General features: G+C 37.1%; 1 protein-coding gene across 1 annotated transcript in view; it reads left to right on the top strand.

The window, feature by feature from the left end:
• Positions 1 to 18,920, top strand: part of LOC127861722 (microtubule-associated serine/threonine-protein kinase 3-like) — a 220,657-nt gene extending 201,737 nt beyond the window's left edge. Inside the window, 8 exon segments of the mRNA XM_052400409.1 lie at positions 3,848 to 4,004; positions 4,555 to 4,708; positions 5,576 to 5,754; positions 9,116 to 9,217; positions 10,651 to 10,859; positions 12,568 to 12,748; positions 14,916 to 15,286; positions 15,625 to 18,920. Of these exon segments, the coding sequence (XP_052256369.1) occupies positions 3,848 to 4,004; positions 4,555 to 4,708; positions 5,576 to 5,754; positions 9,116 to 9,217; positions 10,651 to 10,859; positions 12,568 to 12,748; positions 14,916 to 15,286; positions 15,625 to 16,059 (1,788 nt within the window). The 3' untranslated portion in view covers positions 16,060 to 18,920.
• The last annotated feature ends 6,455 nt before the right edge of the window (positions 18,921 to 25,375 follow it).

Raw genomic sequence — 25,375 nt, 5'->3', positions numbered from 1 at the left:
AAGGTACTTTGTCTCATTATCTGGTTGAGGGTCCTATTATATTAACAAATCACTATTGCTAAATCATGAATTTACAGTAATAGTGACAAAAAATTGCACTGACAATTTTCATAATAAATGCTAAATTCACTGCATGCAATAGTACCAAAGTTTATTATTGTTTCAAAAATTAAATAGTCACCTGCATGCAATAGTACCAAGTTTATTATTGTTTCAAAATTAAATAGTCACTGCATGCAATAGTACCAAGTTTATTATTGTTTCAAAATTAAATAGTTATCACTATTTTGGGGGAAAACAAAATCAAGACTTTGTTTAATCTATGTACATGTTTGTGGTAATAAGTATTTGTAAAAACAATTCATGGTTTTAATGTATGTAAAGAATATGTATAATTTGTATTTATGTTAATTATTTTGACTATGTACTATTTGGAACATTCTGTGACATATCTTATTATTTAAGAACTATGGTATGATGTAATTTACAATTTATTATTTCTTTCTGATATTAAGGTCAAAAACAATGACTGCATGTGAATAAAACCCACCTCTCTTTGGGTATACCTCTTATGTTAGTGTTCTTACTGATTTGCCATGAATATTTGTGTTATGTTTATGAATATTTTATTTTAATGCCCCCCTTCGAAGAAGAGGGGGTATATTGTTTTGCTCATGTCGGTCGGTCCGTCCGTATGTCCGTATGACTGTATGTCCGTATGTTCGTCCACCAGATGGTTTCCGGATGATAACTCAAGAATGTTTAGGCCTAGGATCATGAAACTTCATAGGTACATTGATCATGACCCGAAGATGACCCCGAAAGATTTTCAGGTCACTAGGTCAAAGGTCAAGGTCACGGTGACCTGAAATAGTAAAATGGTTTCCAGATGATAACTCAAGAACGCTTAGGCCTATGATCATGAAACTTGATAGGTACATTGATCATGACTCGCAGATGACCCCTATTGATTTTCAGGTCACTAGGTCAAAGGTCAAGGTCACGGTGACCCGAAATAGTAAAATGGTTTCCGGATGATAACTCAAGAACGCTTAGGCCTAGGATCATGAAACTTCATAGGTACATTGATCATGACTCGCAGATGACCCCTATTGATTTTTAGGTCAAAGGTCAAGGTCACGGTGACCCGAAATAATAAAATGGTTTCCGGATGATAACTCAAGAACACTTTTGCCTAGGATCGTGAAACTTCATAGGTACATTGATCATGACTTGCAGATGACCCCTATTGATTTTCAGGTCACTAGGTCAAAGGTCAAGGTCACGATGACCGGAAATAGTAAAATGGTTTCCGGATGATAACTTAAAAACGCTTATGCTTAAGGATCATGAAACTTCATAGGTACTTTGATCATGACTCGCAGATGACCCCTATTGATTTTCAGGTCACTAGGTCAAAGGTCAAGGTCATTTGAAAAAAAAAGTTATGAGCTATTGTCATCACCTTGGCGTCGGCGTCTGGTTAAGTTTTGTGTTTAGGTCCACTTTTCTCATAAAGTATCAAAACTATTGCAATTAAACTTGGTACACTTACTTACTATCATGAGGGGACTGGGCAGGCAAAGTTAGATTACTCTGGGGTGCATTTTGACAGAATTATGTGCCCTTTTTATACTTAGAAAATTGAAAATTTGGTTAAGAAAAAAGTATACTTTTGTAATTGGGAATATAGCCGAATTTCGGCTATAAAATGGGGCCAAAACAAAACCCTGCCTAGGATCATGAAACTTCATAGGTACATTGATCATGACTGACAGATGACCCCTATTTATTTTCAGGTCACTAGGTCAAAGGTCAAGGTCACAATGACAAGAAACAGTAAAATGGTTTCCGGGTGATAACTCAATAATTCTTAGGCCTAGGATCATGAAACTTCATAGGTACATTGATCATGACTTGCAGATGACCCCTATTGATTTTCAGGTCACTAGGTCAAAGGTCAAGGTCACAGTGACAAAAGACGTATTCACACAATGGCTGCCACTACCACTGACAGCCCATATGGGGGGCATGCATGTTTTACAAACAGCCCTTGTATGTGCTTATTTTAATGTATATATTGCATGATGTTGTGAACCCCTTTCATAGAAACTGTATTTTATCAGAAGATGTTTAAGATAAATCATTGAATGCAATTGATCAACTCACTATTGTGTATAAAGTTCATAAACTTCAGATAGTTTCTGTTGACATTCTAGCCTTAATTTAGTACTATGTAACCTATAAACCATTGCTATTCTGAGCCAGAATCTTTTGTTTTTAATATAGCAAATAGAGCATGCATACAATAGCATGTGGCATTCAGCATTCACTTGATATTGCATGTTTAACTGGTTAGCCTGTTATGAACTATACCCGGTGGGGTATTGTTATTTTTACATCAAATACATATGGGCCATGCTCTGTGGAAAGGGGGTTTAATGCATGTGTGTAAAGTGTCGTCCGCACAGGCTAATCAGGGATGACACTTTCTACCCAAACTGGATTTTTGCTTAGAAGAGACTTTCTTTAAATAGAAAATATCATAAGCCGAAAGTGTTGTCCTGATTAGCCTGTGCAGACTACACAGGCTAATCTGGACTGACACTTTATGCACATGAATTAAAGCCTCTTTTCACAGAGCATGGCCCATATATTTGCTGCATGTTTTACCATAATATTCCTACTGTATTTCATGGATAAAGTCATCTGTTGGGTAGAAAAAAAATCTTTATTAAAAAAACTTTACTCATTAAAATAAAATGACAATACCATATTTTTTTTCATTATTACTAAGTTTTCAATATGAATGCTGCATACAAAATCCTGAAGAGTCCCTATTTAGCTTTAAACATATAAAGTTTGGATTCAAAAACAGATTTCATTCTTTAAGAAAATTTCAATATCATTTAGCTCTTTCTGTCCTGATACCTTCCACACATACTATCTGTACTTCAGTACAAATTTTGAACTATCAATGCAAGTTTTTATGCCCCCTGATCAAAGATCGGGGGTATATTGTTTTTGGCCTTTCTGTCATCGTATGTGTGTGTGTGTGTCCCAAAACGTTAACCAAAACTTTAACATTCTTCATAACTTTTGCAATATTGAACGTAGCAACTTGATATTTGGCATGCATGTGTATCTCATGGAGCTGCACATTTTGAGTGGTGAAAGGTCAAGGTCATCCTTCAAGGTCAAAGGTAAAAAAAACAAACAAAAAAACTTTAACCAAAACTTTAACCTTCTTCATAACTTTTGCAATATTTAACGTAGCAACTTGATATTTGGCATGCATGTGTATCTCATGGAGCTGCACATTTTGAGTGGTGAAAGGTCAAGGTCATCCTTCAAGGTCAAAGGTAAAAAAAACAAACAAAAAAACTTTAACCAAAACTTTAACCTTTTCATAACTTTTGCAATATTTAACGTAGCAACTTGATATTTGGCATGCATGTGTATCTCATACAAACTGCACATTTTGAGTAGTGAAAGGTCAAGGTCATCCTTCAAGGTCAAAGGTCAAAAAAATAATTCAAAGTGGCCCATTAGGGGGCATTGTGTTTCTGACAAACACATCTCTTGTTTATCATAATTTATGAATCATTCAGGAAAAACTTGGCTTAAGGCATGTGTGTAAAGTGTTGTCCCAGATTAGCCTGTGAAGTCCTGTCCACACAGGCTAGTCAGGGACAACTCTTTTAGCCTTACCTTTATTTTGGCTAAGAAGAGAGTTCCTTTGAACAAATAAATTCCATTAAACCAGAAAGTCGCGTCCCAGTTTTCCCAGAAGAGATAAAAGAGAGGATTGCACCACATTTTCTATCCTCACCCTTGCATACTTCAGGATTATGGTACAGACCCGCTGCGGGATCGTCGACGTCACTCGAGTGCCGATGAGATGCGAACCCGACTCCTCGAGAAGCAAGCACTTGAACGTAAAGACTCAAACCACTCTACCAGCTCCGAGAACTCTCTGGAGCTCCAGTCTTACATGGGTCCAGGTAAGAAAACACATATTCAAATCTGATAGGGTCCCATTATAAGGCTGCCAATTTCAAGGGATTTGTTATACCCCACCATAGGCGGAGGGATATTGTTTTGGCGTTGTCTGTCCGTCCTTCCGTCCGTCTTTCCGTCAGGAGCCATATCTTGGAAGTGCTTCTGCAGATTTCATTGAAACTTGGTATGAGTATATATATATATGGATAATAGGATGATGCATGCTAAATGGCATTGTACACCATCTGATAATAACAGAGTTATGGCCCTTTGTATCTTGAAAAAATGCTTTTTTTGTGTCAAATATAACACTTTTGTGTCCAGAAGCATATTTGCAGGGGATATCAATTAAACGAATTTGCTTGTTTGCTTTCCAACAGATAAAATTTTGCGCATCTCATGATGATCTGGAATCATTTAAAGATGGATCTATCCTCTTCCTATAATTGCTTTCAAAAAGGTCCCATCTCCCAACTTCTTAGAAAGTTCTATTGACCAAAATCAAAATGAGAGCTTCCTATAAAAGATTATTTAGTGTAATGTAACCTCCAGCGAGTGGCGGAAGTGATGGCGGAGGGGCAAGAGAGAGAACCATGTCGGATGGAAACTCGCGTCACCGCACGCTGTCGGACACGACAGAGGCCAAGGCGGAGTCCTCGCACAGCAAACTGGCGGAGGAAGAGGATGTGTTCAGCAGTGCAGAAAGGTAAGGGGCAATTCAGCTGCATTCTGGGTAAACAGTGCTTAAAGCATGTACCTTAAGTGTTGCATAAAGTGTTGACACAGATTTGGGTTAACACTTTCTGCAGAAACTGGATTTTTGCTTCAAGAGTCTTCCTTTAAATGTAGTTTCTTAGAAAATCAAATCAAATTTAAGACCTTTCTTACTAGATTCAATTTAAAGCTTTCAAATTCTACCTTAAAGATACTTCTGAATAGCAGCAATCATCATAAAACCTGAACTGACTGCAAGTAACTTACAGGGTGTTCTGGTTGTATGCTGATGGCATATAGCTATTTTCACTTTGCGTGTGGGAAAGGGTTGCTTCTTTGTGATGCTTTGTGTATGAAGTATATGTTGTGATTGTTAGTTCGTTCCCTATTGTGGATGTTTTTCAGAAACTTAGTGTTAGTTCCTCCCAGAGAAAAATATCTAAATCAGGCCTTTCTTATGCCTCAAATTTTCATCAGAATTTTTATCCTCCGCCTTTGGCTATAGAATTTGGCTTGTCCATCAATCTGTTGGTCAGTCTGTCAGTCGGTTTGTCAGTCCATCTTTCACAAATATTTTATGGCTATATCTCAGAAACTATATAAAATATCAACATGAAACTTCATAGGTGTATAGATATCACTGAGATGAAATGCCATGCAGAAGAACCATAACCTCACACTTTCTATAATAAGACAACATTTTCCACTTAGACTGGATTGTTGTTTAGAAGAAACTTCGTTTAAACAAAATATTCAATAGAAAGCAGAGTGTCGGTCCTGTTTAGCCTGTGCCTTCTGCATAGGCTAATATGGGACAACAATTTGATGCTCATGCATTATGCCCCATTTTCTGCTTCAGCACCCCCAGGTCCAGTATCAGTGTTCAGGGCACGATGTCCACATCAGCCTCTGATTCATCCCAGACAGAGAGTGATTCATCACCCCTCATTGTCAAGAGAAACGTGCGCTCTTCCGTTAACGTGACCCAAGCACCCATCCCTCGCGTCGCTGTGTCCTCTGACGATGATAAACCTTTAGGTAGGATCCATGAGCAGTAGCTTTAAGCAGTTTGTTTATTATCCCCCGCCATAGGCGGAGGGATATTGTTTTGGCGTTGTCCGTCTTTTTGTCTGTCCGTCCGGCACTTTTGTGTCCGGAGCCATATCTTGAAAATGCTTTGGCGGATTTCATTGAAACTTGGTATGAGTATATATATGGATAAGAGGATGATGCACGCCAAATCATTATAAAAATCAAAAAAAAATTATCGCCATCCGAAATAAGAGTGGATTCTGGGTAATGTCCCGTTTTGGTTGTACGGCTACACAGCACTATGTGACCCTTCTGACCTACCTGACGGGTTTATGAAAAGTGTGGGATTCCTCGGACAGAAAATTCCGGATGAATTACGATCCTATCGGAGTAAATAGCATATGATATCAGGTAAGTAATTACTAATTAAAATGAATTTTACTAGAAAAATTTGTATATGGATAAGAAGATGATGCTCATTGGCTTTGTCCATCAGTCCAGAAAACTTTTGTGTCCAGAAGTATATTGGCGGGGGATATCAATTCAAAAGATTTGCTTGTTTTTATGCCCCCAGATCGAATATATTGTTTTTTGCCTGTCTGTCTGTCATTGTATGTGTCTGTCTGTCTGTCATTGTATATGTCCCAAAACTTTAACGTTGGTCATAACTTTTGCAATATTGATGATAGCATCGATAGAGGATAGCTTGACAACATATACCTTTCACTTGTGAATTCTATGGGCACAAATTTAAGTTTTGCATAACTTAAGTGAGCAATAACAGTATAATTATTAGGCGAGCTTCAATCCATTGATTTTCGCCTCCATTATGGAAAATCATTAATTTAGTGTAACGTTATTCGAATATATTAATGTGTAAAGGTTAATATTGGTAATCTAAAAGATGCTGATAATTATTTCTTTATGGTCAATGTATTTTTAGCTCACCTGTCACAAAGTGACATGGTGAGCTTATGTGACCGTGTGATGTCCGGCGTCCGTATGTGGGTGTGTGCGTGCATCTGTCAACAATTTGTTGTGAGACAGTCGAGGTCACAGTTTTCATCCAATCTTTATGAAATTTGGTCAGAATGTTGATCTTGATGAAATCTGGGTGGGGATAGTATTTGGGTCATCTGGGGTCAAAAACTAGGTCACTAGGTCAAAAACTAGGTCAAATAATAGAAAAACCTTGTGTAGACATTAGAGGTCACAATTTTCATCCAATCTTTATGAAATTTGGTCAGAATTTTTATCTTGATGAAATCTGGGTTGGGATTGTATTTGGATCATCTGGGGTCAAAAACTAGGTCACTAGGTCAAAAACAAGGTCAAATAATAGAAAAACCTTGTGTAGACAGTAGAGGTCACAGTTTTCATCCAATCTTTATGAAATTTGGTCAGAATGTTTATCTTGATAAAATCTGGGTTGGGATTGTATTTGGGTCATCTGGGGTCAAAAACTACATCACTAGGTCAAAAACTAGGTCAAATAATAGAAAAACCTTGTGTAGACAATAGAGGTCGCAGTTTTCATCCAGTCTTTATGAAATTTGGTCAGAATGTTTATCTTGATGAAATCTGGGTTGGGATTGTATTTGGGTCATCTGAGGTCAAAAACTAGGTCACTTGGTCAAATAATAGAAAAACCGTCAACAATTTGTTTGTGTAGACAGTAGAGGTCACAGTTTTCATCCAATCTTTATGAAATTTGACCGGAATGTTTATCTTGATGAAATCTGAGTTGGGATTGTATTTGGGTCATCTGGGGTCAAAAACTAGGTCACTTGGTCAAAAACTAGGTCACTAGGTCAAGTAATAGAAAAACCTTGTATAGACAATAGAGGTCACAGTTTTCATCCAATCTTTATGAAATTTGGTCAGAAAGTTTATCTTGATGAAATCTGGGTTGGGATTGTATTTGGGTCATCTGGGGTCAAAAACTAGGTCACTAGGTCTAATATTAGAAAAACCTTGTGTAGACAATAGAGGTCACAGTTTTCATCTAATGTTTATAAAATTTGATCAGAATGTTTATCTTGATGAAATCTGGGTTGGGATTGTATTTGGTTAGTCAGGTGAGCAATTCAGGGCCATCATGGCCCTCTTGTTAGTTCACCTGAGCATAAAGTGTTCATGGTGAGCTTTTGTGATCGCTTTTTGTCTGTCCTGCGTCGCGCAGCGTTAACATTTGCCTTGTTAACTCTCTAGAGGCCACATTTATTGTCCAATCTTCATGAAATTTGGTCAGAAGATTGGTCTCAATGATGTCTTGGATGAGTTTGAAAATGGTTACGTGTGCTTGAAAAACATGGCTGCCAAGGGGTGGGGCATTTTCCATTATATGGTTATAGTGAAATCTTGTTAACACTTTAGAGGCCACATTTACTGTCTGATCTTCATGAAACTTGGTCAGAAGATTCATACCAATAATATCTTGGACAAGACCAAAAATGAGGGCGGTTGGTTGAAAAAACATGGCCACCTTGGGGGCGGGGCATTTTTCCTTACATGGCTATAGTGAAACTTTGTTAACACTCTAGAGGTCACATTTATTTTCCGATCATCATGAAACTTGGTCAGAAGATTTGTCCCAATGATATCTTGGACGAGTTCGAAAATGGTTTTTGTTGCTTTTAAAACATGGCCACCAGGGGCGGGGCATTTTTCCTAATATGGCTATATATGGCTTTAGTAAAACCTTGTTAACACTCTAGAGGCCACATTTATTGTCCAATCTTCATGAAATTTGGTCAGACGATTGGTTTCAATGATATTTTGGATCTGTTCGAAAATAATTGTTTGCTTGAAAAACATGGCTTCCAAGTGGCGGGGCATTTTTCCTGATATGGCTATAGTCAAATCTTGTTAACACTCTAGAGGCCACATTTACTGTCTGATCTTTATGAAACTTGGTCAGAAGATTCATCGCTATAATATCTTGGAAGAGTTAAAAAATGATGCATGTTTGGTTGAAAAACATGGCTGCCAGAGGGCGGGACATTTTTTTATAGTAAAACCTTGTTTACACTCTAGAGGCCACATTTATTGTCCGTTCTTCATGAAACTTGGTCAGAAGATTTGTCCCAATAATGTCTTGTTATCTCAGGTGAGCGACTTTGGGCCTTTTAGGCTCTCTTGTTGGTTTATTGAACCAAAAAGGAGGATTGCATAACTAGATAAACTGAAATACATGTATTTTACTGTTAGTATTCTTTTTGAATAAGAGAAATAATTGAAATTTGTCAAATCATCAGCACTACAGTAATAATAACACTGTAATGCTGTAAAAGAAACTATCTGAGTTCTGTTGATACATATATTATGAATGTTGTATAATGAATTAACTCCCTTGTTATATTTGCAGAGTTGTCTCCCATGGGTGAGAATAGAGAACGGCGCGGTGAGGGCAAGCTGATGCAAAAGTCGGTATCAGCACATGCTTTGACTCTGCTTATCCAAGCCCCTGGTGAGCTGACTTTAAGATCATGTCTAGCCTTATATATTGGAGTCTCGCCGTGGGAAAACAGGGTTTAATGCATGTGCGGAGAGCCCACACAGGCTAATAAGAGACAACACTTTCCACATTTATTGTATTTTTGATGTCCCCCACTATGGTAGTGGGGGACATATTGTTTTTGCCCTGTCTGTTGGTCTGTTTGCGCCAACTTTAACATTTTGCAATAACTTTTGCTATATTGAAGATAGCAACTTCATATTTGGCATGCATGTGTATCTCATGAAGCTGCACATTTTGAGTGGTGAAAGGTCAAGGTCAAGGTCATCCTTCAAGGTCAGAGGTCAAATATATGTGGCCCAAATCGCTTATTTTATAAATACTTTTGCAATATTGAAGATAGCAACTTGATATTTGGCATGCATGTGCATCTCATGGAGCTGCACATTTTGAGTGGTGAAAGGTCAAGGTCAAGGTCATCCTTCAAGGTCAGAGGTCAAATATATGTGGCCCAAATCGCTTATTTTATGAATACTTTTGCAATATTGAAGATAGCAACTTGATAATTGGCATGCATGTGTATCTCATGGAGCTGCACATTTTGAGTGGTGAAAGGTCAAGGTCATCCTTCACAAGGTCAAGGTCATCCTTCAAGGTCAAACATCATATAAGGGGACATTTTGTTTCACAAACACATCTTGTTTTATTTATTGAAATCTCTTTGTTTAGATGATATCCAGTTTAGGCTGAAATTTTTGTCCTTGATTAGAATATGCAGACTGCATTAAGCCCTATTTTCCCAGAGCAAGTCTCGTATCTATGAAAATTTTAAGTATTGCCCCAAAATAATGTATGTTATCTGACCCTCTAATAAAGAACTCTTTGATCATGTACCTGCATTGTAGCAAGTATAGGTAAAATTTGTATGCTTATTTTCTATAATTTGATGCTTGTTTTCTGTAATTTTGTAGGAAAACATTGTTTAGGTACAAAGGAACTCACATTTTTGTAATTATAAATTCTTAGTTGTAAAAGCAGAAAAGAGACTAGACAAATGCCAGTATTTTTTAAGTTGGTTAATAAGATAAACAAGGTACATCAATATTTGTAAGTTGGTTGCAGTCTGCACCAGCTAATCAGGAACGACATTTTCCATTTTCATAGAATTTTTGTTTAAAATGAAGTCAGCTGAAAGAAAATCCAGTTTAAGGAAAAATTTTCCTGATTAGCCTGTGAAACAACACAGGCTTTCATGGATGGTGCACATTAATGACACCCCGTTTGCATAGAGCAAATCTCACAATGTTTGCACAACTTACCTACATATGAAGTAGTATATATAGCTCAATAATATCAAGCAGATACTCATGAACTCAATAAACATAGATAACATGCTTAATTATATTCATATGTTCATATGCTACAACTGATAGCTATGTTCACAGAGGAGTTCTGCAACCAGTCGTCAAAATCCCCGGGCTCCAGCACCAGTTCCCGCGATGGCTCTCCGTCCCGGGACATGTCCCCCCTGGTGAAGAGTCTCAAGCCCCCAATCGTGATTCGTAGGGGCCACCGGGGCTATGGGTTCACACTACGGGCCATCCGGGTCTACCTGGGCTCTACCAACACGTACAACCTGCAGCATATTGTTGTGGTGAGTTAGGATGGGATGTGCCTCAGTCTGGGAAAATTGGGCTTAATGCATGTGCTTAAAGTATCTTCCAGAGTAGGCTGTGCAGTGTGCACAGGCTAATCAGGGACAACATTTTCCTCATAAACTGGATTTTTGTTTAGAACATACTTCCTTTAAATGAAAAAGTTCATAAAAGCGGAAGTGTCATCCCTGATTAGCCTGTGCAGACTGCACAGGCTAACCTAAAACAGCACTTAATGCACGTGCATAAGGCCCAGTGTTCCCAGAACGCAACTCGTATTTATAGCAACGCAAGTTTTTTTCAGGAGTGTACAGGTATACAGATTGGTACAGTGTTGTGATTTCGGCGTCTTTTGACCATATTTCCCCCATTGAAATTCCCATTTTAGTTTTATAAATTGTTTTAATCTTTGCTGGATCTACTCCAAATGACATTTTTTGGTAAAATTTGTAATGGGGATGGTTTTTTTCTTCCCTGAGGTGTTTCCAAAATTACAATCTTTTGATGAGATGAAATTAGCTGGTTGCTTTGATTTATAAACACACTGTCCCTGATTAATAAACCCTTTTCCACTTAGATGCGTATTTTGATGCATTTGTAGTCCCTTAGAAAGTTAAATTTAATTTCTGACCTTTCTTACTAGATTCAAGTTTTAAAGGCTTCATTTCCAAACCTAAGATACTGATGAGCAGCAAACAGCATAAAACCTTAACAGACTGCGAGTTCTGATTTTATGCTGTTTGCACAAAGCCATTTCCCCAGAGCAACGCTCAGATGTTTTTACAAAAAATCTCTGTTAAACTCTGCAGTGAGAGCTTTTGGAATGGCTTAACACTTAGTGAAAAAATATGTTGATTGGTTACTTCTTGGAAGTATTAAAGGCTGGAATTGCTATCCTCTCATTCATTTCATGTTGCCTGCATTGTGCATAAGGTGATGCCACTGCAACTGTGTATGAAAGAACAATGAGTGGATAACTTTGCAGATTCATTTACATGTTAAAATTGTTAGTGGAGTACATAACACAAACATGTTGATGCTATAGTTTGCAACAACAACTCTACAGCCTTTGTATGTCACTCTCATATAATGCTCTGTGACAAAAACTCTGTTAAACAATACCAATATAATATTAAGGTTATTATATCTAAAGTATGTTGACACAAATTATGTAACAACGATGATACATGTATATGTTATGAGGCCATAATGGACGCCTTGGGTTTGACCTCCACTGGTAGAGTATTCTTAAGATCTTTCCAGGGGTGCCCAAAAACAGGTTTTTCCCGGGACTGGATAGTGTCCCAAGAAGCCCAAGTCTTTCAATGCTATTGAGCTTGAATAAACAATTGAGCCTTGTTCTGTGAAAAATGTTCTTTATAAATATGCACTAATTGTCAATGCAGTCAGCACTAAGTGTCAATGCAGTCAGCACTAAGTGTCTATGCAGTCAGCACAGGTGTCAATGCAGTCAGCACTAAGTGTCAATGCAGTCAGCACAGGCTAATCAGAGGATGCTAATCAGAGACAATACTTATTGCTTTAATGGATTTCTTTTTGTTTAAAGGAAGTCTTTTGTAAACAAAAATCCAGTCTAGGCAGAAAGTGTTGTCACTAGATAGCCTGTGCATTCTGATCTGGGACGACACTTTACGTACATGCGTTATGCCTTATTTTCACTAGCAATTTTCTTTACCCTCTCCCTAGGCGGTAGAAGACGGCAGCCCAGCATTTGAGGCGGGCCTGCGACCTGGTGACCTACTGACCCACATAAACGAGGAGCCGATACACAGTCTGCTGCACACGCAGGTTGTACAGCTGATCCTGCGAGGCAAGGGAGAGCTGAGGATACGCTGCGTGCCTCTCGAATCTTCCTCCATTCAAACTGGTATACAAACCATTGACCATGTTTCTTTCTGTTACTCAGGTTTAAAGATCTTATTAATCACTTTGAAGTTGCAAATTCTGGTTATAAGATTGAGGTGTGGCAAGCAGGCAGTCAGGGTCAAACAGGTGGTTTCTGGTCAATATCTTTATTTAGCATTCACCAATCTTATTTCAACATAAGACTTATCAAGCTTGCATGGAGAGACCCAGCTTGGGATTGTTTTGGGGCTTTTAAGGTCAAGGTCACTTTTACTTAAAAAAGGAAAATGGTTTCTGCTCAATAACTTAAGTTTGGATGGAGATATTCTGCTGCAATTTTTTGTATGGGTAGCTTACATGCAGACCTCACATGGGATTGCACAATTATTTAAATTAAATTAAATGCTTTAACATTACAAAACCTGGTTTTGTGCCATCGCCAAATTACTCTTTTTATGCCCCCGGATCGATAGATCGAGGGTATATTGTTTTTGTCCTGTCTATCTGTCTGTCTGTCTGTCATTCTGTCCAAAACATTAACGTTTGTTAAAGTTTGATAATTTTTGCAATATTGAAAATACCAACTTGATATTTACCATGCATGTGTATCTCATGGAGATGCTCATTTTGAGTGGTGAAAAGTCAAGGTCATCATCAAAGGTCAAATATCATTGTATTTTTCTTTCCTAAAACTTTAACCTTCGTTAAAGTTTTATCATAACTTTTTTATTATTGAACACAGCAACTTCATATTTGGAATGTGTGTGTATCTCATGGAGCTGCACATTTTGAGTGGTGAAAGGTCAAGGTCATCCTTCAAAGTCAAAAATTAAAAATTAAAATTCATTTCTCCATTCAAACTCTTACTTTCTTCTCGTGAAGCTGCACATTTTGAGTGGTCAAAGGTCAAAATATAGAAAACATAAATTTTCATAACTTTTTTAATATTGAACACAGCAACTTCATATTTTGTCATGCATATGTATCTCGTGGAGCTGCACATTTTGAGTGGTGAAAGGTCAAGGTAATCCTTCAAGGTTAAAGGTAAAAAAAAATAAAAAATAGATCATTTCTCCATTCTACTTCTCGTGGAGCTGCACATTTTGAGTGGTGAAAGGTCAAGGTCAACCTTCAAAGTCAAAGGTCAAACAATAAAAAACATACCTTTTTATGTCCCCGGATCGAATGATCGGGGGCATATTGTTTTTGGCCTGTCTGTCTGCCATTCTGTCATTCTGTCCCAAAACTTACAGTAAACTAAAGTTTTGCAATAACTTTTGAAATATTGAACATAGCAACTTGATATTTGGCATGCATGTGTATCTCATGGAGCTGCACATTTTGAGTGGTGAAAGGTCAAAGGTCAAAATATAGAAAACATAAATTTTCATAACTTTTTTAATATTGAACACAGCAACTTCATATTTTGTCATGCATATGTATCTCGTGGAGCTGCACATTTTGAGTGGTGAAAGGTCAAGGTAATCCTTCAAGGTTAAAGGTAAAAATAAATAAAAAATAGATCATTTCTCCATTCTACTTCTCGTGGAGCTGCACATTTTGAGTGGTGAAAGGTCAAGGTCAACCTTCAAAGTCAAAGGTCAAACAATAAAAAACATACCTTTTTATGTCCCCGGATCGAATGATCGGGGGCATATTGTTTTTGGCCTGTCTGTCTGCTATTCCGTCATTCTGTCCCAAAACTTACAGTAAACTAAAGTTTTGCAATAACTTTTGAAATATTGAACATAGCAACTTGATATTTGGCATGCATGTGTATCTCATGGAGCTGCACATTTTGAGTGGTGAAAGGTCAAGGTCATCCTTCAAGGTCAAAGGTAAAAAAAAGCCATGCATTAGGATGCATTGTGTTTCTGGCAAACACATCTCTTGTTTTTATTGTTGATAGAATAATAAACATAACCACTCCACACTGTGCATAATGTTGATGACAACTCTTGTTAAAAAAATTAAATAGATTGAACTTAAATTTCCAGTTGAAGGCATCCTTATTAATACGATTTTTGCTTGTTAACATTTTTTATACAGGTCATGCAGTTTCAGATGTCATGAGCAAAAACTTTTTATTATCATGATAAGCTACATCATGATCCCCAAAGAGACCATGTTTATTTTGTTAAAATATTTAAAACTGATGAGTGTCTTAATAAGATCAGAATGTGTTTCAGGTGCTAAGAAGAAAGGAAGTCCGGGCAAGATGGCACGACGCTCAAAGAAAAAGACGAGCCGGGAGAGGAGCGGAGAGAAGAAGAAGAGTCGCTCGCTGTTCAGGCGTCTCAGTACTAAACGTGCTGAGCAGTCGGGTCATCTAGCCGGTCAGCTGAGCAGTTCACCTTTGACCTCCACGACCTCTTATCGGGGGACCAGCCCCTTCAGCAAGTCCTGGTCATTTGGGGACACTTCGACGACTGTACCGTTCAAGCAGCCCATCCAGTCTTCACCTCTGTCCCTCACCTGGTCACCTGACTCGGGCCACACGTCAACCTCGTCTAATAGCAGTTCCCCCAACTCCAGCTCGCCCAACTCCCCCGCGACCCAGGTACGTTTGTCACAGGGTTGATTGGTCATTTTACAGATGCAGTTTTGTATTTAGCGCATCTTTTATGAAGTTTTCTCAGGGAATCTTTAAATGTTGCTTACTAACTTATCTGCTGATAACAACATGTAAACATACAAAAATGTAATTTCATAAAGTCCACACTGTGGACAGCATTATTTTAATAGACATCTACTATGTAAATCTCTTGCTGTTTACATACAAAATAAAAAATGTTTATATTGATTCTTGTGATGAAGGCTTTGTTTAGTATTTAAGACAGTAAAATAAACAAAAGAAACTTTTTTTGTATTTTATATTATTTTGCTATCTACATTCAGGTGCATGTTGCCTCCTCATATGGTCGTCCTAGCTCCCTTACTGGCCTCAAGCACAAGAGGACACAGAGCTTGAAGTCACCGTGTCGGCGTAAATCCGTGCACAACATTCCGCTGTCCCCTCTTGCCCGTACGCCTTCCCCCTCTCCCATGCCCGTCTCACCCACGAGGTCACCCAGCCCCCTGGCCTTGATACAAGGTCAAGGTCACCACGTGGGGGCATCTAATCAGCCCCAAATGACAATCCCTTCCCATCTGCACAGCTCCACCACTAGTCAGGCCCTGGTGAAGAGGCACTCCTTTAAGGGGGAGCAAGGCTCCCCTCTTCTCCGTAGAGCCCTGTCTCCAGACAGGCTGCACCCTAACTCTGCCGAGAAGAATCAGAATAGAAAAGCTTCCCTTCAAGACGTGAAAAGCAAGTCTTTGGATCCGCCATGAATATATTTCATTGTTGCATAATTATTTTTATGTCCCCCACTATAATAGAAGGGGAAATATTGTTTTTGCCCTGTCTGTTGGTTGGTCTGTTGGTTGGTTGGTTGGTCTGTTGGTTGATTGGTTGGTTTGCGCCAACTTTAACATTTTGCAATAACTTTTGCTATATTGAATATAGCAACTTGATACTTGGCATGCATGTGTATCTCATGGAGCTGCACATTTTGAGTGGTGAAAGATCAAGGTCAAGGTCATCCTTCAAGGTAAGAGGTCAAATATATGTGGCCAAAATCGCTCATTTTATGAATACTTTTGCAATATTGAAGATAGCAACTTGATATTTGGCATGCATGTGTATCTCATGGAGCTGCACATTTTGAGTGGTGAAAGGTCAAGGTCATCCTTCAAGGTCAGAGGTCAAATATATGTGTCCCAAATCGCTTATTTTATGAATACTTTTGCAATATTGGAAATAGCAACTTGATATTTGGCATGCATGTGTAACTTATGGAGCTGCACATTTTGAGTGGTGAAAGGTCAAGGTCATCCTTCAAGGTCAGAGGTCAAACATATGTGGCCCAAATCGCTTATTTTATGAAAACTTTTGCAATATTGAAGATAGCAACTTGATATTTGGCATGCATGTGTAACTTATGGAGCTGCACATTTTGAGCGGTGAAAGGTCAAGGTCATCCTTCTAGGTCAAATATATGGTCAAAATTGCTCATGTAATGTAACTTCTGAAATATTGAAGCTAGCAATTTTTTATTTGACATGCATGTGTATCTCATGGAGCTGCACATTTTGAGTGGTGAAGGGTCAAGGTCATCCTTCAAGGTCAAATGTCATATAGGGGGACATTGTGTTTCACAAACACATCTTGTTGTTGTTGTTATTGTTTTGTACTTTGTGTCTATATAATTCTGTAAATATTGTATAGGAGCATTACTCTGCTAAAATGGGCCTTAATGCATGTGGCTAAAGTGTTTTTCGATATTAGCCTTTGCAGGCTTATCAGGGATGACACTTTCAACATTTTTGGTAGTTTTTGTTTTAAAGGATGTCTTTTCCTAGTGAAAATTTAGTTGAGACGTAATGTGTCGTCCCTGACAGACGGCGCAGGCTATTCTGGGAAGACAATTACGCACATGCATTAAGCCCCATTTTCCCAGATTGAGGCTCATATTTATTTAAGCAAATAGTCATTTGGGTGATATATTCTGCTGTTGCTGAGGTGCTCAGTTTCTGTAGAGAAGAGATTTTTTAGTATTTATATATGGATTGAATATAATTCTGCCTTCAGATGCCTCAGAGCATTGGAAACATGTGAATTTGTTGGTTGTTATTGCTGAATAATCGGGGCCCATATTCACCAACCAATTAGATGTAAGTCTAACATAAAGAATATTCTGAACAACTTAAATGAAATTTAACCACTTAAAAATTAAGTCTTGCATTGCAGTTAACACCTATAATTATGTAATTGTACATTTAGAACAACTAAATGAGAACCATTTGTGCCTGTGTATATGCAAATTAGAAGTTATTTTGTCCCCCAGTCTATAATGGGGAACATATTGTTTTTGCCCTGTCTGTTTGTTGGTTTGTTTGCGTCAAACTTTAACATTGGCCATAACTTTTGCGATATTGAAGATAGCAACTTGATATTTGGCATGCATGTGTATCTCATGGAGCTGCACATTTTGAGTGGTGAAGGGTCAAGGTCATCCTTCAAGATCAAAGGTCAAATATATGGGGCGGGACAAATGTTTCACAAACACGTCTTGTTTTTATTGAGTCTAAGACTATTTGTAAATCTTAAGAATTGGTTGTTGAGTAAGGGCCCTGGTTAGCTTTTTTTTTATTTATCGTGTACAACCTCATATGAAGTGAAGACATCATCACAGCACACTCATCACCTCTATTCCTTTAAACAAATGCTTTATCCTATTTAAATGAAGCTGTAATTGTAATAAAAGACATTTTTATATGGCAGTTTAATGTTCTTTTGGTATTTTGACTGTCAAATTTGCTTTTAGATTTCTGGGCCCATAGCTCAAAACTTTTAACTGCCAGTAAACTTCAGACCCAAATAAAATTATATTTAAAAGTTATTATCGAACATTATCAAATTATTTAAGGCAAACACACATGTGTTTACCATTAAAACATATATTACAGGGTTAACAACTTAGTCACTTTAAAAATTTGACCCCCAAATTAACGGCAGTTTTGAGCGTCAGTGTTTCAGTTAATTGGATATATGGTGTACTTTTCATGCTGTCTTTTATTGCAACTGTCAAGGGAACAGTCTAGTTTGTGACTCAAACAAAATGGCACTATATTATTTGTACTTTCACTGTTTTTGTTTGTTTTGTTTTGAAGGATATGTTTGTTTTATTTGATACTTCACAAATGTTTGTGGACACGTCAATAAATTCATCTATTTCTTTTTGATTGTCTGTTAAAATCTCCATGTGTTTATATCATCGTTTAAAAACAATTTCTTACATCAAAGATATGAACATGCAGTTTCATTTCTTTTTTCTGGACAAATTTTCATATAATGTTTTTAACTTCACTAAAACAGTTAATGAATTTGCCCTAAACAATACTTAACATTTCATTTATTAATTCCTTTAAGTCATATAGTACTCAAAAGAAAATGTTGACTCTGGTAGTCATTTCACTTATTTTCTGCAATATTTTCTATTCAACGATGTTTTTTATAAACATTTATGTAGTTAATTACTAGGAATATGTATGCTTGTCAAGTATGCACCATTTATGTAAATCTTTATTTTTATACGCCCGTATAAAATACGGGACGTATTATGTGAAACCCCTTGGCGGGCGGGCGGGCGGCGGGCGGGCGGCGGGCGGAAGGCATCACTTTGTCCGGACTCTAATTCAAATTGTATTCATCCGATCTTCACCAAACTTGGTCAGCAGTTGCATCTAGTTGATATCTAGGCCAAGTTCGAATATGGGTCATGCCGGGTCAAAAACTAGGTCATAGGGTCAATAAGTGCATTTTCAAAGGGGCCACTTTGTCCGGACTCTATTTCAAATTGTATTCATCCGATCTTCACCAAACTTGGTCAGCAGTTGCATCTAGTTGATATATAGGCCAAGTTCGAATATGGGTCATGCCGGGTCAAAAACTAGGTCATAGGGTCAATTAGTGCATTTTCAACGGCGCCACTTTGTCCGGACTCTAATTCAAATTGTATTCATCCGATCTTCACCAAACTTGGTCAGTAGTTGCATCTAGTTGATATCTAGGTCAAGTCCGAATATGGGTCATGCTGGGTCAAAAACTAGGTCAAAGGGTCAATTAGTGCATTTTACTTTGTCCGGACTCTAATTCAAATTGTATAAATCTTATCTTCACCAAACTTGGTCAGTAGTTGCATCTAGTTGATATCTAGGCCAAGTTCGAATATGGGTCATGCCAGGTAAAAAAACTAGGTCATAGGGTCAATTAGTCCATTTTCAACAGCGCCACTTTGTCCGGACTCTTATTCAAATTGTATTCATCCGATCTTCACCAAACTTGGTCAGTAGTTGCATCTAGTTGATATCTAGGTCAAGTTCGAATATGGGTCATGTACACTTATTGATATCAATGCATATATATGAATATATCAGTTATATAAGTTGTTGTTGTTTTTTTTGCTTATTTCCAAAACAAATACATCAATCATCAGTGTATCATCTCCAATGGCACACGAATCGGGCGTATATTGCTCCGTCATGCGGCGCTCTTGTTATCAGTTAGTTTGCATCTGATGGTTAACATTCATTTTTTTGTTATGTTCGAACATATTTTGGTTGGCATATATAATTTGTGTGGTTCAAATTTATTATAAATCAACAAACTAAAAATGTTTATATAATTGAGTCAGTTTCTGGGAAAACTATGATTTACTCTTGTAAAATAAACAAGAAGAATAGATTGAAAATTTGAACATTACTACTATTACTTTAACTTTAAGCCCCTTATTGCAATACATGGAACTTTTGCAGACCTTTCATGATAATTATTGTTAATTTTTTTTTTCGCCCATAAAAAACTGTGTCAGGCTATGGCATTGTCTAATTTACACGGGCTTTCAAGAGGAAAAAAATATTTTTGCAGACTCCAATCAACATATGTTTCTTGTTACTATGGATACCTAAATTTACATTTAGTGACTATGGAATAAACAGATATTGCTCAAATACTATTTTAGGGGCTGTTATATTGATAATGTTTAATTATGAATAACCATGTATGAAAAACATCCCTCCCTCTGATAACCATTTTGTGACAGAATTCTTCTGTCATTTCTTGAACACAGTTGGTTCCACATGCATATTAGCCTGGAAAAACGGGACTTGATGCATGTGCAAAAAGTTTCAGTCTGCACTGGCTAATCAGGGATGACACTTAATGCTTGAAGTCTGCACTGGCTAATCAGGGATGACACTTAATGCTTGAAGTCTGCACTGGCTAATCAGGGATGACACTTAATGCTTGAAGTGGATTTTCATTTAGAAAAGACTTCCTTTAAACAAAAAGTTCCTTATAGCAGAAAAAGTCATCCCGCATGCATTTAACCCAGTTTTCCTAGAGCTCAGCTTATCTATTGGCGCATTTTTACTCCAGGGTGGGTGTAACCCAATGGGTAACACATTCAATTAATGCAAATGTATTTTAAACCAATCTACAATAAAAACGAGTTGGTTTCGTTTCCATTTGAAATTTTACTCATTATTGTGGTTGATTCATTTATTTGTGAGAGACGTACAATACTAGTGATTTATTTATATTATTATGAGACATGTTGATTTCATTTGTTTATTGGTTGATTTCATTTCAAATGGTACTTTCTAGTAAAAACGGTAGTATATTTTAAAATTGTTCTTTAATTCTTATTCAGATCTAAAGAAATTAGGGTATCTAATAATCTAATACAGTATTTGTCCACAGAATGGATGTCTTTAAATTGTGTTGAAGTTTATGTCCTTGTGTTTCAATTATATATTTTATCTGTGATAATTACGTTTTTATTGTGTTCATATAGTAGGAGTCTTGTGTTTGTTTGTAGAAAAACTTAGTGGTGAATTTATAAACAAGCCCTTATTTTAGAATTGTTCATTCTTGTCTGAATTGTAGCCTCATGTGTTATTATTATTATATGCTTTAATATGTTACCACTAAATGCATTTTTAGCTCATGATTGCTCAGGTGAGCTTTTGTGACCAGTCTTTGTCCGTCGTATGTCCGTCCGTCCGTCCGTCCGTAAACATTTGCTCGTAAACACTCTATAGGCCACATTTCTTGTCCCATCTTCATGAAACTTGGTCAGAAGCTTTGTCCCAATGAAATCTCTGCTTAGTTCGAAACTGGGTTGTGCCAGGTCAAAAACTAGGTCACTAGGTAAAAAAAACAAACTTGTAAACACTGTAGAAGTCACATTTGATGCCCAATCTTCATGTTACTTTGTCAAAATGTTTGTCTTAATGATATCTTGGTTGAGTTCAAAAGTGGTTCCGATCCGTTGAAAAACGTGGCCGCCAGTGGGCGGGGCAGTTTTCCTTCTTTGGCTATAGAGTAACCGTGTAAACATTCTAGAAGTCACAATTTCTGCTGTTATGATATTTTTTTGTAATGAAAGTCTCTTTTAAGCAAGTCCAGTTTAAAGGAAGTCTCTTTTAAGTGAGTCTATTGTAGGAAAAGAGTGTCATCCCTGATTAGCAGACTGCACAGGCTAATCTAGTAGGAGACTTTGCTTGAATGTATTGAGCCCAGTTTTCTCAGAACTAGGCTCTGATAGATTATCTTAAAGGATACTTTTGGCCTATACTTGGAAATCTTTTAACTTAGATCTTCCATAATGGAATATATTGAACGCATGTGCGTCCAGTAGAATACAGTAGAGCATATGCAGTCATGTGGTACGAACAACGACATCTGATTGGATTATATAAATAGGTATATAATAATAGAATAGTTTATATATTTACACATACCAATACACAGTTTTGTTTACATATTTGTTATAAAAAAAGTCAAAGTTGTGTGTACACATTGCTTGGGATTCTTAATTGTACAAATAATTAAATGAGCCTCACCCTTGTAAAACGGCATTTAATGCATGTGCGTAAAGTGTTCTCCCTTATTAGCCTGTGCAGTCCAACTAGGACAAAACGTTCTTCTAAACTGAGTCTAGGAAAAGACTCCCTTTAAACAAGAAATATAATAAAAGCGAGTATTGTCTCTTATTAGCTGTGCTGACTGCACAGGCTAAACCTAGATGATGCTTTACGCACATGCATTAAGCCCCGTTTTACCAGAGCAAAGCTCAAAAGCTTCATTGCGCTTCTCAGGTTTTGTTTTGATAATGTTAAATGCTTACTGTACAGCTAATTGTGCTTATATGTTTATCTGTTTTTGAAACAATATTTAAAAGATGTACATTGTGTCTTGCTCAGTTAAGTGTATTGTCATATGTTTGTTTTTGACTTCTTTAAATATTTTCTTTTACTTTGATCTCTTCTATCTTTCGTTTCAAGTGTTTAGCATCAGGATTGTCTATTGTATGTACTCAGCATTTTAAAAGAAATATAAGCCAGAAAGGTTGAAATAAGGAATGTCAATCTGCCTATTCCATGAAGTGATTATCCCTTTCCCACTCAGAAGCAAAGTGAAAATGGCTGTGTGCAAACAGCATCAAACCAGAACAGCCTGGGAGTAACTCGCAGTCTGTTCAGGTTTTATACTGTTTGCTGGTCAACAGTATGTATAGAATTTAAATTTAACTTTCTAAGGGACTACAAGTGCATCGAGATACGTATCGATGTGGTTAAGCGTTATGCAAGCAGCTTTATAATGGTTGAGTAATAGACATCATTTGGGGAACTGAAGACTGTAAAATCCTTGTATGTGCACATCATAATTATATTTTAACCTTTGAAAAACTAGAGAGTCATATGGATGCATGTTTTCAACATTTGTTTGTCAGACAAACATTGTGCTGGCTATGGTTACACAAATAAGTGATAATTAGAATCTGGATCGTGCAATAACTCACAAAGTAGTTAAGCTTGGTTAATGAGACTCGTTATGTTGATTGAGGGCCATATGCACAGCACAGTATTTTTTGTCAGACCAATATGTGGTTGCTTTAAATACAGAAATGATCGAAAACTAAAATCTGCATCTTTCCATATCTCAAAAGTACTTAAGCAAGGTAAATAAAACTTCTAGAGGTCCTATTCTTACTGTGACAAAATTAAACCTGTAAAGGAACAGCTTTTTGTTTGTGATAAAGCTCTTGATTTTTTAGTTTTTTAGTTTCATTCCTTATGTCGGGCTTTTCTACTGGCTACATAGTGCTTGTATGTTTTATTAGGCAAATTTTTGCACAACTATTTGGGTTTAAAGGTTTACATGTTTATAAGAATAGTGTCGCCTTATCAAATTGACAGCTTGTCCATAAAGTCTTGACAAAGGCATTAATCTTAGATGTAAGATTGTAAGTCACTGTTTTCATTCCTATAGATACTCATTGACCTATAGACACATGCTAAATGTGCTTTCTCAATATTTGTACATTTCATATCAATTTATTTCTTGTTAATATTTTGCATAAATTAAATTTTATAAAGTGGAGCGGTGTTGTTTTTATATACAAAATCTGAACTCTTTTGCATAGTTAATGTAAGGAGGTGTGTACATGCACATATTGGTTCTCTTGGAGGACAACACTTTCCATTTTTATTTTGGTACCTTTGTGAATATTAAAATTTTAATTCATTTCACATTCACACAATTCTTAAAGGTCAATGTGTATTTGCTGCTAAAAATATGTAGACATTAAACCTGATTCTTGAATTTGTAATAGTTGTTAAAAATTACTAATTTGATTGTTTTACAAAATAATACTAACAAATAATATAAGAAATTGCAAATGAGTAAACTTTGTACCTTAAACAGTGATGCACTCAAGAATTCAGATTCCATTCTACAAAGGAGAGAAAATCATGTTGGATGCTCTACCCTAGCAGCTCCCATTTCCAAGTAGTGCATCAGCACTTCAGTTTTGAGTATGCAGTGTGGTGCCCATTTTAGAAAAATAAAGTTTTCCCCACTCAGCAAAGATAAAATGGCTTTATGAAACCTGTAATAAAAGAATCTGTTCAGGTTTAGGGTTGGAAATTAAGCCATTACAACAGGAATAAAAAAAGAAAGGTCCAATCTTCCAGCAATTATGCATAAGGTCAACTCCATACATTGTTGGCACAAATTGCACTAGCCCTCAGGTTAATGGGGCTATCTTGTTCAAATTTGAGTTCAACAAGAGTTCCATGGTCAGAGACATATACCCCCTTAACAGGGCTTTGAACTTATGACCCCAATTTCAATAGGGGTCATCTACTGTCCAAGGCCAATGCACACGTGAAGTATCAAGCTAATTGTTCAATTCGTTTATGAGTTATTTATCAGAAAGGATTTTAACACCTTTGCACATGGGAAGTATCAAGATTTATTAGATAGATTTTTAGCTCACCTGAGCACAACGTGCTCATGGTGAGCTTTTGGGATTGCCTTTTGTCCGCCGTGCGTGCGTGTGTCGTCAACATTTTGCCTTGTGAACACTCTAGAGGCCACATTTCTTGTTTGATCTTCATGAAACTTGGTCAGAACATTTGTCCCAATTATACCTCGACCGAGTTTGAAACTGGGTCATGCTGGGTCAAAAACTAGGTCACTAGGAAAAAAAACAAAAAAACCTTGTGAACACTGTAGAAGTCACATTTGATGCCCAATCTTTATGTAACTTTGTCAAAATGTTTGTCTTAATGATATGTTGGTTGAGTTCAAAAATGGTTCCGGTCCGTTGAAAAACATGGCCGCAAGGGGGTGGGGCACTTTTCCTTATATGGCTATAGAGAAACCTTGTGAACACTCTAGAAGTCACAATTTTTGCCCAATCCTCATGAAACTTGGTCAAAACTTTGGTTTTATGGATATTTCGGACAAGTTTTTAAATGGTCTAGATCGGTGAAAAAACATGGCCGCCAGGGGACGGGGCAGTTTTCTCTATATGTATATAGTGAAAACATGTGAACACTCTAGAAGTCACATTTTCGGTCCAATTTTCATTAAATTTGGTCAGAACATTTGTTTCCTGGATACGACGGTTGAGTTTGAAAATGGTTAGGATCAGTAAAAAAACATGGCCGCCAGGGGGCAGGGCAGTTTTGCCTATATGGCTATAGTTAAACCTTGTTAACACTCTAGGAGTCACATTTATAGTCCAATCTTCAT

This window comes from Dreissena polymorpha, chromosome 16 (genome assembly GCF_020536995.1).
Source record: "Dreissena polymorpha isolate Duluth1 chromosome 16, UMN_Dpol_1.0, whole genome shotgun sequence".
In the NCBI taxonomy this organism is placed as follows: domain Eukaryota; kingdom Metazoa; phylum Mollusca; class Bivalvia; order Myida; family Dreissenidae; genus Dreissena; species Dreissena polymorpha.
Note: the sequence above shows the minus strand (reverse complement) of the source record. Positions and strands in the feature narration are given on the sequence as shown.